This window comes from Psammomys obesus, unplaced genomic scaffold (assembly GCF_907164565.1).
Source record: "Psammomys obesus unplaced genomic scaffold, mPsaObe1.curated_primary_1811, whole genome shotgun sequence".
Taxonomy (NCBI): domain Eukaryota; kingdom Metazoa; phylum Chordata; class Mammalia; order Rodentia; family Muridae; genus Psammomys; species Psammomys obesus.
Genome location: NW_026590809.1, coordinates 4,161,370 through 4,175,599, shown reverse-complemented (window position 1 = coordinate 4,175,599; position 14,230 = coordinate 4,161,370). Strand labels below are relative to the sequence as shown.

The following is a 14,230-nucleotide window of genomic DNA, read 5'->3' as shown; positions in this document are numbered from 1 at the left end:
GGGGGTGATTTCTGTATTCTCCTCGCCTGACCAGGGAACAGAGGGGCAGGGGTGGGAGGGAATCAAAAAGACAAAAAATGACAGCACACAATGATGTCAGTGTTAAATTAAATTAAGATCATATGTTTGGCTGTGGCGGCAGTAATCTCTTGATTATCGGGGAGATTGCTGGTAATGAAGTACATTTGTAAGAAATATTTTTAGTGTGTGCTATATACACATAAGAGTGCAAGACAAGCCTCTCCTAAAATGACAGATTAAGAAAAGGCCTATTGCCTAAATTCATTCTTTTCAAAGAGCTATTTATAGAAAGAGCCATGATATTTGAACTACCATAGTAGAACATTCTAATCTGCCTTATATTACCTTAGGTAATAGTCTTCATATTTTAAAATAATGCCGTAAACCATCCAATTATTTATTCGCACCTACATTACATAAACGGGAAAGGTTTAGAGAATTGGGATAGCGTGAAGAGCGAAAAGTATTTTTACAAAAGGAAGACTTCACTGTCGTGTCTCAAAGACATGGCCATGAAACAGTCCATAGCACAGACAAAAATAAACCAAGCCAGCGTGAGTCTTCAATAAACAAACAAAACCCAGCCATTTTAAAAAGCTGTTAATTTTCACCCTGCCTGCTGTGAAATGCGCTGCCCTTAGATGTGGACAGACTACATGCTCACCGTGGCCCTCTCTCCACAGGTGCTCCGTAGACACAGTGACATCGCCGCAGACACGGGTGATGAGCTCATCCTGGGGAGAGCCTACGAGGCGATCGCCAAGGTCCTGCAGTGGTAAGTTAGCACAGCCTTGTCCTGCTGTCCCTGCAGAGCCACCCAGCTGTGAAAGACTTAAATTGTTTGAGGTCTGTCGCTTTCCATTACTGCCTGCTTAAATTTTAAGCAGTGCCCTTCCTAAGTGACCCTTTGATTGTAAGTTATTTTAAACCAGGGTGGTATTGTTAAAAAAAAAAAAAGATGTATCCAAAGTTTTTTTTTGTCAGTTCCTCCTTCAAGTTAGCTCCCTTTCGGTTTTCTGCAAGTTTAGTGATGACCTTGAATGAACCAGAGAAGGAAAAAAATCAGGTCACATCTCACAGGCCAGGAGCTCAGAGAGCTGGCACCAGGCAGTACGCTTCAGCGCTGACAGTGACTGGCCTAACCTTTCCCAGGCTCTTTGGGAAGAGTTTCCATTTAAACTTCCGCCATGCTTCTTCCATTAAGCAAACCTGAATTTTGGGTGCAAACCAATATGCCCAACATTTCATTGGAAACAAAAGGGTTAACAAAAGTCTGTATGAACAGCTTCTAATGTGTGGCCTTGGGTGGGAAACATCATGATTGCCTCTCACTTCCCGAGCTGCCGCCACTGTGTTAGGTCACGTTATTCATTACAGAGCAAAGCTGCGTGCTAGTCACTCACCAGCGCCGAAGGTCACTAAACTGACAGTCTTGGTTTTCGGTAGCTAACTTAGATCCAAAAGGTAGCCTGTTGGTGATGACGATAGCAGCAGCGTGTGTAAGTGTGCTACAGTGCGACTTCCTCGCTTTCTTCTTTCACGTAAACGTGTACAGGGCCGTCTGAGAAGGCCGGGTGTTTTCACAGGCCTTGTGTTTATATGCTTCAGAAACTAAAAGCAGAATCATTACATAAATACTGCAAATACAAGAATCGCCGCTTAACGTGTCAATACCAACGAAATGGAAGGCGAAGGTGTCCTATAAATATCAGTTAAGCATGGTCACTGCTGGACAAACGTCTTCGGAGAAGGCATGCTAACGAGAGTGTGGATGTTCGCTGGAGAGAGGCGGGGCCAGCCACACTTAAGGAAAATAGGCAGCCTGAAAGCGGACCCTCCAAATACATGTGCTGACCAGTCCCCAGAAGACCAACCCAGCTGTCTCCTGAAAGGTCTACTCTCCAGATAGCAGCTAAGATGAGTCAGTATTCAACCTAATATCTTTTTGGATTTACTAACCCCATGCACTTCTCTGTCCAGCTCATTTCATTTACTAAAGTAGTTGCCTCTGGTGTCATGGATGGGTTATTTTGGGTGTGTGGTGGGGTATGGGGTGTTGTTTTGTTTTGTTTGCTTTTATTATTTATTTATTTATTTATTTATTTTATATATTTTATATGTATGCATATTTTGTGTGTGTTTATCTGTGCATTGCCTACATGCCTAATGCCCACAGGAGCCAAAATAGGAGGGAATGAGATCCGCTGGGACTGGAGTTATAGTGGTTGTCAGCATCTGCTTTGATACCCTGCTGGGTAGAATTTTTCAGACACCCTCCTGTCCTGTTCCCTGTTTTTTCCCTCTTCCGATGTCTGTCCTGTTTGCCTTTCTGAATGAGGATCATCTTACCCAGGGTCCTCCTTCTTTAGGTGTACAGATTTTAGCATGATTATCCCATATTATATGTCTAATATCCACTTATAAATGAATATATGCCATGTGTGTCTTTCTGCTTCTGGGATACCTCACTCAGGATGGTCTTTTCTAGATCCCACCACAGATGAAAGTAATAAGGCAAATGGGATCAGCGACATGAGAAAATGTAAACAGGTGTCCTTGATTCCAGGGTTAATAGAAATGTTTGTGGTGGTCTTGAGGGAATGTTTTCCTCTAGCATTTGTGTGTCACAGGATGAACGTCTGTGTGGCCTTTGGTTACAGATGGATCTCATATTTATTTTTCCAACACTTGGACACTCGAGGTTGGCTGCAAGTCATCTGCAGAGGGCCACTGTATGTCACATGTGGGATATTTCAGTCTGTCCCTCCGAATTTGAACTCCTGATCTGTCCAGTCAGAGAGGAGTAAAAGTTGAGTGATAATCTGGAAAATTTGGCAACACAGAGACAATTGAATGTGTTGAGGCGGGAAAGGCTATAGCTGTACAGGACAGGGCAGGCAGTGGTAGGTTTTTCTTAGCATGCAGACAATCCTTCTCTTATTTCCTCAGCAACATGGCAAACAGAACTCTGGGAATGGCCCAGTCAGGGAAGCGCTTGTTGAACACAAAGACCTGTGTTCAGAGCTCCAGCCTCCACAGAAACGGGGCACGGTGTTCCATGCTGTGATCCAGCACTGCACAGCTCCAAACAGGCAGCTCCCTGAGACCTGCTGGAGTCAGAGTCTCAGCGGAGAGCTCCAGGCCTGACAAAGAGGCCCTGTCTCAAAAACAGCATGATAAGCAATTGAGGAAGACTCCTAATATTGTCCTCTAGCACACAGAGACACACACGGAGACAGACAGAGAGACGAAGGGAGAAACAGATAAAGACAGAGACAGAAACAGTTCACATCTTACTATGCCAAATAAAACTAACTGCACTTACAGAAACTGCCTTCTCCTACTGTATAGTAAAACTGCCAATAGTTTGTGCATGTGAAGACAAGGGTCCCTAATTTTGTAAGGTCATGTAGAACACAGGAGGTTACACAAAGGCTCCTTCTGAAGTCACAGGATAGAATGTCCCAGGCCACCACCTTCCCAATGCAGGACTGCCATATTGCATCATTAGCTCCTAGGACACTGAGAGGAGCATGGCCCTGGTCAGGGAGATAATCTAGTGACATTTTGTTCTGGATGACATCAGCACCCTGGACATTTGGAAAGCTTTGATTTAAATCAAGTCTGTTAAAGTCAGAACCTTCACATGTTTGTGGTCATTTTTAGAAAATGCTGCTTGAGGGGTTAATATTAACTTTAAAAAGCATGTCCACACATATGTGAACACACAGGTACATACATGTTAACCCCATTCCCAAGTTCTCAACTGTCCTGTGCTGAGCAGCACCACACAGGAAGTGCCACAGGTGGAATAGAAGGAATTAGGGCAGCGGTGGCTGAGAGATAAATCAGGCTGTGTGAGGCTTCACCTCTCCCTAAACATCTTCTTTCCTGACCTGCATGATCGCACCAGTTTCCCTAACGTCAGCGCATCTCTATGAACATATTTCATCTCTTTAAAAGAAACGGAAGTAGATAGCCACGTCTGGGACAAGTGGGTGTCTACTGCCGTCAGCTCAGGTCTATACGCTGGAAGCTTCTAAAATGGTTACCAGAATTTATACCAAGCCTTCAGTTAGGAAACACACCATATTCTCTCCAGGCAGGATTTGGTGAGGTCGAGTTACCCTTTGGTGATGCCCAAGTCAGACCTTGTATGACCTGTTAAGGAAGGCTTCAAAAGTCAACAACATTTTTTTTTACTATTAGCATAAATGACACACGCTAAACAAGGGCGTAAGCAGTGTAAAAGAAAATAAGCATTTACAATGTCATTTCTTCCTTACTTGCAATAGTACTGAAGGAAAGGGTCACTTCTCAAAAAGACACTGCTATAATAGTCACCTTTGATTCATAAAGAAGAGTTGAGAAATTGCTAATTAACCATTACTGTTATTGTTGTCTGTTGTTGTTACTGAGAGGGAAGGGTCAAATGCATGCAAAGGCAGAAAACCCCTTAATTTTCCCTATCGAGCATGTATGTTTGTATATTCCTAACTAATTCATTTGTTCAAATGCCACAACTCTTCAACTTAATCAGGACAGCTACCTAAAAGAATATAGAAAACAAGGACACTTCCGAACTGTGTTCACAATACGTTGTTGGTCACAGCTAGCCCAGTTCTGGGTTTCTTTCACGCCCATTGTAAATTTCCTCACACACTTGAGTTAAATGATTTCCTGGAGAACTTTCCACAGTGGAGATCTTCCAATCAATTCCAACAAAGTTCCCAGTGTGAAAATTACCTTTCTGTTATAGCTGAAGATTAATTTCTTTTTGCTTGAGAGAAATGACACGCCCTAGTAATTTTCATATATCCTATAAAATGGAACATCCAGGCTCTGGTGTGAAATTTGCTAAAAATGACAAAAAAAAAAAAAAGACTGCCAGAAACATTTCTATTAATTCATGGAATTAAGGACAGCTTTTTACATTTTCTCCTGCCGCTGATCCCATTTGCCTTATTACTTTCATCTGTGGCCCACAAAGTTGGCGGCACAATGAGTAAACCCTCAGCGGCTGATTCATCTCTGCTCTATTTGATTTCTCCTCTCTGAGTAAATGATTAAGTTTTCATGCATTGGCTCAACCAAAATCTATGTTCAGTCAACCACATCCTTTATTGATTACTTCTTCAGCAAACACTAGGCCAAGTGTGATATACATAATTGGACAGTTGTCAGGGGACGTGGGTGTTAACGGTCCTGTTTTCCCAGTTGGAAAGTGGAATCACCTTGATACACAAATATCCTGCCCCGTTTCATTCTCATTCTTTGGAGCGAGAAGTCCTGGTCCTTAGAATATGTGTTTTTAACTCTCCGAGGTCTGGTTGAATGAATTTAATGATTATGTCATGTATCTGCTGCTCAAGTTGCACCTGTGCACTGCATATAGGAAGACTGGAATTAATATTTGTCTAACATTTTAACCTTGTCTTTGAACTTAAATAATATGTAGCCTTTCTCCAGGAAAAAAATAATAATAATAATTGATCCCCCTCTCCCAAGGGCAGGCTAGCTTCTAAATCTGCTGTTAATTCCTACATTTGGAAGCTTTCTCTCCACCCGTGTGGCTTATATTCCAGTTGCTGGACTGGTGGCCTGTCTTGATGATGGAGTTGCACATTCACTGAGTGGAAAAATAACTTATCAGAGAAGACCTTCTCTGACATTGCTTTAGAACAAGTCCAGGAAAATCCTGTGTGCTTGGGAAATCTGGTGCTCCTTGGGGGTCTGGAAAGATGTTCCAAATACCCAGGAATCACTGTCTTTATACCACTTTGTATTTTTTCCCCACTAAACTTCTTTTTGTTCTGCTGTTTGAGTATGATATTATTTAACTATCCTCAACAGGCCAAATCTAAACTCTACTTCTATCTAAAAATATACCCACTTTTTAAAGAATATTAAACGTAAATAAGCTTTATTGACTCTGTTTTAGCAAAGTACCAACAATGAATTATCCTTTACAGTCATAAAGAAGTCTTCTTTTTCTTGGGATATTATAGTACAGAAAAGAGGTTAAAAAGTTAGCATGAGTTTGCTAAACTATTCCAAGTCTAGGTAATATTATTATACTCTATATTTTATTTTTATTTATTTGTGTTTTATTTATTAGCTTATATGCTTTATTTATGTTCATTTTATTTATCAATATTTTATACTCTTCTTTTTCAATTCATCTTAGTTTTGTTGTAGACAGATAATTTTTTGAGATTATAATATAATTACATCATTTCCCCCTTTTCTCTCCTCCTTCTAAACCCTCCCATGTACCATCTACCCTCTTGCTGTCTTTAATATTGATAGCCTCTTTTTACTTAACTGCTGTTACTACAGTATGTGTGTAGATTTATATTCTTAAATCCATAAACACGACCTACTCGGTTTGTGTAGTGTTAGCAACCCCAGAAAAAGAACCGCAAGTAACAAAGAAATTCTGGAAGCTGTGGAAATATTCTTCCCCAGGGAAAAGCACGTAGATTGGTTATCTAATGCCAAATGGCCCTCCCTGAAAACATATACAGTCAAATATTTAAGTTAAAACTGATAGCAAACCTCTCTTTATAGTTTAATATGTGCTCCATAAACAGCATAACTTTTCTAGAGAATTGACCTATGTCTCAGTCTGGAAAATGATTCAGGATTCTGGTATGGAAAAAAAATGTTGCATGTGGAATTATGAAAAGCAGCACTCACAATTTTGGGGAACATGAAATTCCATTTATTTCTACTCTGTAGATCACCGGATTACCATCAGGAAAGGAAGAATGTGTTTGATGGGATCTAATAACCAGGACCCCAAGTGTCCCTCGGACAGAGCATTCACTGGTTGATGGCATAGTGGGGATTTTCACAGCGGGAGCTCAGCTACACTGAGTTTGTCCCTCCTGGCCACAGTCTCTAGCAGAGCCATGGACATTGCCACCTGTTACTTCACTGACGTCACTCTTGATCCCTGCCCCGTACCCACCTGCTCGTTTACACACTTTCACCACAGAGCTACTTACAACCATGTTAAAAATTAAGAAACAAGCGCTTTCTCTGTGTCTATAACCTTAATATTATCAGAATTATTTATCATATAAGAGAACAAAAGAGGAACAAAAAGGATACACCAAGCATGCGCGTGACCAGGCTTGTCCTAAGACCCACCACCCATGGCTTCCTTAGGAACACACTCGCTGATAAAAAAGAATGTTGCCAACCAGAGCTTGAGAACTCAGGAAGGGCGACAGCCTCCTCCTCCCGTGGCCTGTTTCAAACCAGTGCCTGCCTATAAAAACGCGCTAACATATCCTTGTTTCATATTCATTTGAATCACCCAACAGCAGCACATCATGGCAGATCTGGACAAAACAAAACAAAAACAAATTGGAACAATTTTTAAAAACAATTTTTAAAAAGAAAATAAGAGAGAGAGATGAAAGAAAGAAAAGGAAAATAGAAAAAAGAAAGAAAAGGAAGGAGAAATCTCTACACATAATTTTATTTTGGGACAAAATTCACTAATTTATTTAATGAACATTTTTAGTACTATGCTGTGACAGAGTTCCCTAAAGAACAGCCATAAACATCATCAGCCTTCTCAGTAGGTTCTGTCCTTAAGAATAATCACTTAAAGAAAACTGCCCCCCCCCCCCTTGTATGCTAAGAGCAGCTGGGAACAGGAAAGGCAGAACTGAAGTTCAGAGGGAAACCAGAGCACCCCAGAATAGAGACTTGTCAAGCACAGGTGCAGAGCAGATCACACCAAGGTACCATGAATTATGGGAGAGAACAAGATGCTGGGTGGAACTCCAGAAAGAGAACCCTGCAACTTTCGGGGTGAGATCCAGAAGCAAAGGAAAGACGCAGGCGAAAGGAGAGAGTGGAGACTGTTGGAATGTGCAAGAGGCACTGGAGAAGGAACAACATCTGGAGAAAGATTCTGGGGTCACTAACACTGGTGCGAGGGGAGGGTGGAGGAGAAGGCAAGGGCCTGTGGGTTGAAGTGCACTGTGTGTTATCTACAGCTCAAAACACAGGGGTGGACTCCTCTCCAAGGTCATGGTGCTCATGAGATTTGACATTCAGTTCCTTCTAACTGCCTTTTAAGACCAAATTCAGCTTTCAAATGCCAGTCTTGCTCTTATACAGACTGTGAAATGAATGTGCTGCAGTGCAGGGTTCCAGGCGCCCCGCGCCTTTCGCGGTGGCTATCTCAGTCCAAGATGCACTGTGATTTCCGTCTTCATCCCCCAGACAGTGAAACTCTTCAGTCATTGGACGTCCACCGGGCTTTTAAGGTTCAGGGCTGGCTTGCTTGCTTGCTTGCTTATTTTGAGACATGGTTTCATGTACCTCAAGCTGGCCTGTACCTCACAAGGATGGCCTTGACCTCCTGAAGCCCCTGTCTCTACCTCCCCAGTACTAGGATGGCACACAGTTTGTGTGGTGCTGGAGAGGAAACCCAGGACTTTGGGTGCACCAGGCAGCCCCTCCACCAGCTGAGCTGCAGTCTCATCTCAGGAAGTATCCTGACTGAAATTAGTCAGGAACTCCAAACGTCCACATGACTGAGGCTCCCTCGGTTGTCCCTTCATGCGGACTCTGTCTCTCCCTGTCCAACTTTCAGCCATGCCTTCCTCCAAAAGAATTTGAGTGGCCAGCAAATGCCATGTACTTGGCTATAAGGTGCAGATTTCCTTCAGCATTTAGCTAAAATGTATACCACTTTATATGTGTGACTTTAGTGAGGCCTGCAACTTTGATGCTGAGAGACACTTACAAGAATAGTATCCACTTTGTGTGAATGTGTGTGTGAGAGAGAGAGAGGCTGACTCGTTCACTCACTCATTATGTGATACTGGCTGGCTTATAACTTACTATGTAGATGAGGGAGCCCCAAAGGCACAGAGATCCTTCCAAGCTCTGGAGATAAAAGAGTGTACATCTAGATTTTTCACTTTTTATAGACTTTTTAGATGTTTTAAAGAGAGATTTATTGAGACAGTTTATAACATTATACTAATCCTCCTTTGAAATTCCACAACTCAGGTGTTAACACATCCGCAGAATTGTGTCGCCATGACTACCTTCTGACTGCAGGAGTTTTCCACAATTACTCAAAAGAACTCCTGTGGGGGTCGTTAGGTGCCCTTCATCTCCCTCCCTCAGCCTGTCTGTCCTTCACACTGCATAATGAAGTGAACGCACGGTATATAACCTTCTGTATCTAACTTTTCTCCCCCGGTTTTCAAGTTTTGTCTGCGTTATCACGTATCAGCACTTCATTCCCACGTCATTATCTGAATTGAGAAACATGTCCACAGTGTCCACGCACCGAATAGTATCCGAAGTTCTGCTCTGTCGTCAACGTATGGATGTTAGTGTGAACACACGATTGTTTCTCTTGGTTGTGTATCTTGCACCCAAATTTCTGGACCACACGTTAACTCTGTGTTAGAGTCTGAGATGTTTTCTAAAGTCTATATGTTTTCTAAAGCAGTGATACTGTTTTACAGTCACACCACCAGTCCATGAGGCTTTACAAGTCTGGGTTTTCAACACATCTGGACATAAATGCCCGGGGAGCTTCACGGAAGAGAGGTTGGAAAGGCTGTGAAAATCAGAGGACCAGGAGTCTATTGTGAGGTCATGTGCTCAGTGTGTGACAGGGAAGCTGCACCCAATCATCTCAACAATAAATAAGACCTGACAGGTGACAAACACCAGTTGACAAGCCGACATGGATGGGAGAAACCTCACAAGGCCCCACCCCACATGAAGAGCTACAGGCTGCTGAGAGACAATCAGTCTTTCCCAGGAAGGAGCCCCCCCCCATAGGCCATCCAGTCCCAAAGTGGTCAGCCCTAAAAATATCTACATATGAAGAACATTAAATGGAGGACAGAGCAAGCTATGTATGCATGTACCTGTGCACGGGTGCGTGCGTGTGTGTGTGAGTGTGAGTGTGAGTGGGGGAGGGAGGTGTGTATTCAAATAATAATCAAAGAGAAAGAGGTTATGAATTTTCAGAGGGCATCGAGGGGATGTGGGAGAAGGTGGAGCAGGGAGAGGATGAGGTGGAAATGCTGTTCTTGTAGAGAATTTTAAAAATAACTTAAAAAGTTTTGCGTTTTAACTCATAACCTGCTCCAACAGAGATGAGATGGGTCTCCTAACGAACTGTGTATTTTAAGTCTAACCATCCTGACCAACACCCCCCATTCTTTACAGTGAAGACACTTTCCTTCTTTACACAACGGTGATAAGACGGTACACTAATAGTTCCCCGTTTTGTTCTAGCCAAGGAGAGATGGGAGAAGCAATTAAGTACCTGGAAAAGGTTGTGAACATTGCAAGAAACAACTTCCAGAGCCTCGATGTGATACGCGCAAGCACGATGCTTGGAGACATCTACAATGAAAAGGTGAGCGATCCGTCCCTTGGGTGTGGAAAAGCTCTCAGAGTTTCAAGTCTGCTCTCATTCTGTGCTCGCCATCCCACATGGCCATGTGAAAATGGCTGAAACCACAGGATGTAGCACAGGCTAGGCAAGGTGTGGGTTAGTAAATCCTCATTCCTCCTCCAAGGGAGTTCAGTACTGTTGGTACAGGCCCCGCCAGCCATCACACCACCACCCGCTGTTCCGAGTGACCGGATATGAGGAACAACGATTCTAATTCAAAGGCACTTTGTGATAACTGTTGGCTCTTATCAACTTATCTGGCATTCCTCTCTTGGTCCAAATTATTATTTTTTAATCCTATTGGGGTGCTCTGGGTTAAGCCCCACCAAGAGAAGAAATGAAAATCCCAACAAGGATTCCACAGAGACTTTAGAGTGGGGTTTTCTACAGCATCGCAGGAGCCGTGATTAGCAAATGCATCAGTTGTAATACTAATTTTATTATCTTTAGTTGCCCGGGGTCTCCTTTAGAAACTGTTTGGAGGAAGCCTGTTTCTCTGGTTATAATTGCTGTTTTGATCATGAATCAGATCTATCATTTTTTAGGGTAATTATATTCTCCAACTGTGTTCATGCGGTCTGTGTTAATCCGAATGCTCAGTGATTAAAAGCACTACCTCGGAAACCCACTGCTTGGGTGACAAGCCCAGCTCCCTCACTCATGAGACCTGGGACCTGGCACAAGTTATTTACACTTCTAGGTGCTTTGATGTTTTTCATCTCACGGGGTTACGGTAAGGATTAAATGAAGTAGCATGAAAGCAGAGGGGGACTATGGGAAGAAGGACCCCCTCCGTGGTGATGGCGGCAGTGGAAGGCAGGAAACACGAACAAGGTGCAAGGAGATGTGTGTGAAAGTGTCGTAATGGAAGCCATTCTTTCATATACCAACTCACGTGTTAATTGTGAAGAGTTGGAGCTGGGCGGCTTGAGAGATGGCTCGGCGGTTGAGAGTCCTTTTTGCTCCTGCAGAAGAGGTTTGCTTCCCAGCACACACACCAGGCAAGTCTCAACTACCTCTAACTCCAGCTCCATGGGATCTGACACCATCTTCTGGCCTATGCAGGCACCTACATGCAAGTGATATACATAAGTCTCTACCTCTCTCTCTCTCTCTCTCTCTCTCTCTCTCTCTCTCTCTCTCTCACACACACACACACACACACACACAGAGAGAGAGAGAGAGAGAGAGAGAGAGAGGCTAGAGAAATGGCTAAGTCATTAAAGTGTCTGTTTTGCAAGCATTGAGACCTGATTTCAGATTCCCAGCACCATGTTAAAAAAAAAAAAAACAGTGGGTATCACATGATTATAACCCCAGTAATGGGAGGGCAAGACAGGTGGGCCTCTGGAGGTCATTGACCAACCATCCTACCCAAATCAGTGAGCCCTAGGTTCAGTGGGAGAGTGATTTATTACCTGGTGTTTGATTCTTGGTAAAGGGTTTAACACCCAAAGACTGTCAACTACTAAAAGTTAATTTTTACAAGTTTATCCTCATTATAAAATTTGGAGGATTCTGGACATTCATGTCATACACACACACACACACACACACACACACACACATATATGCTTCATATGAATATATATGGTTTATTCATAGAGATCAATAGATGGCAGATTCAGATAGAGAGATAGACAAATGAATAGATGGAAAGGTGATAGATGGATAGATAGATAGATAGATAGATATGATAGACAGACAGATAATATATTAATTTTTTTTTCTATTGCTGTGGTAAGACAGGTAGGCAGCTAGAGCAGAACGTTGAGAGCTCATGTATCAAACCAAAAGTAGGAAGCAGGGAGAAAATTGAGAATGGTGTAAGTCTTTGAACACTCAAAACCCGCCCATGGTGCCATACTTCCTTCAGCAAACCTGCATGTTCTAAGCCTTCCTGAACAGCACCACCAACTGAGAACTAGGTGTTCAAGTGCCAGAACCAGTGGTGGGGCATTCTTATTCAAGCCACCAGTGAAAGACAGGCAGACAAATAGATGGTTCAAGTAACAAGTTGATTCCAATACTTTGGTGAGTCCAGTAGTCAACGCTTACTGATAAATAACATAACATTGGACACATGATTTTATGACCACACACCGTTCAAAACAAAGTTTGATTTGTTTCTCAAATTGTTAAAGCTACATTTAATCGTTGTGCTGTCTTCATGTTGTCATCATATGTAAGTATTCTGTTGACAGTGGCTCAGGTTAGCCTGGACTGCTCCATCACTACTTTCAGTAATTACTTCTCTGTACAGTCTGAAAGGCAGTAGGTTTAGCAAAGGAGGGTGACTGGGACTGTGTGATAGTAGCTATCTAAATTTTCTCTAAGTTCTGCAAAGTCTCGTTCTAAGAAAACATTGACGACAATAACTTCCTACCTCTACTCTTCAGTGGCTGTGGACAGTTCCCAATTATCTTACGTGCTCTTGTACAAGTCACATAGCTAAGTAATACCACAAGTTATTTGAGTGAGTAGGAATTGATCCTTTTAGGAAGGAGTTTAGAGCAAGGCAGAGAGTAACTACTCTGGATTTTGAACTTTTCTCAGGTACTAAAAATCAAGTAAGCTATTGGACAAGGCAGTCCTCTGGTCCTCAGTTTCCTCACCTTGCAACTGTCCTAAGAAGAAAACTTTCAAACTAGTGGCAGCGCCTGTGCCCACCATGCTATCTCACTGGTCCTAATGCACCATTTTCTATACATTTACGATGTCTAGTAGAAAACAACACTTAAATGCTAATGTAAGCTACTAGATTTGAATTGAAATGTTTTAAAATTTAAAATTTGCACACAACCATTAAAATGAGAAATGATTAAATGTTTCCCGCAATATTGACATAGCTTCAGTAAAGAGAGTGTGGTCGATATTCAGAAAAATGTAAGAAGAGGAATAGTGAAGGTGGAGAGGTGGCTTAGTGGTTGAGAACCTTCGGAGGAGGTGAGTTAGGTTCCCATAACCCACATCAGGCAGCTAATACCTGTAACTCTAGCTCCAGGGAAATGCAATGCTTCTGACATCCACACATCAACCCCACGGTACACACATGCAAACACAAAATTAAAAATTATCTGAAAAATTCTTTTTGCCTCCCATTTTCCCCTGCCCCGTCTGGCCTGAAATTCTTTGTGGAGCCCAGGCTAGCTTCACATTTGCAGTGCTCCTGTCTTCACCTCCCTCATGCTGAGTTTACAGACACAGCTGTTCATGCACAGCTGGATTGGACGGTTTAAGATAATATGGAGTACCTGGTGGAGTCCCGTTGTACATTAAGTACAGGATCACCCTTCGCTCCTGATGTGTCAAGTGCAGCCCTTTTTCTCAGGCCCAGATGCACCACCCTCCGGCTCCATCAGACTGGCGTGTAGGCCAGTCTGTGTGACTGAGGAGGGAGAGCCCAGCTGTCTGTGGGTGGTGCCATCCCAGCCAGAGGTCCCGGGTTCTATAAGAGCAGGCTCAGGCACGAGGAACGAGCCAGTAAGCAGTGTTCTGTCTCAGTCTCTGCTTCAGTTCCTGCCTGGAGTTCCTGTCCTGCCTTCCCTTCATAATGGACTTCAGCTGAAAGGGGAAATAAATACTTTCTTCCCAGAGTTGGTTTTGGACGTGACATTTAATCACAGCAATAAACAGCAAACTAGGACAGCCCTCTTGTGCATTTTGCCATTCATGTTGTTCATGCCGCTTGTTTTAATGGTGCTGTTAGCAATAATTCCAAGGTATAACGCCATGAGGTAGAAGTTGCAAGGCAAA

General features: G+C 42.8%; 1 protein-coding gene across 1 annotated transcript in view; it reads left to right on the top strand.

Moving 5' to 3' along the window:
- The window catches only part of Ttc29 (tetratricopeptide repeat domain 29), a 179,423-nt gene that overhangs the window by 99,708 nt on the left and 65,485 nt on the right, over window positions 1–14,230 (top strand). The window contains exons 8-9 of the mRNA XM_055609059.1: window positions 705–796; window positions 10,312–10,435. Of these exons, the coding sequence (XP_055465034.1) occupies window positions 705–796; window positions 10,312–10,435 (216 nt within the window). The remainder of the gene's footprint in view (window positions 1–704; window positions 797–10,311; window positions 10,436–14,230) is intronic.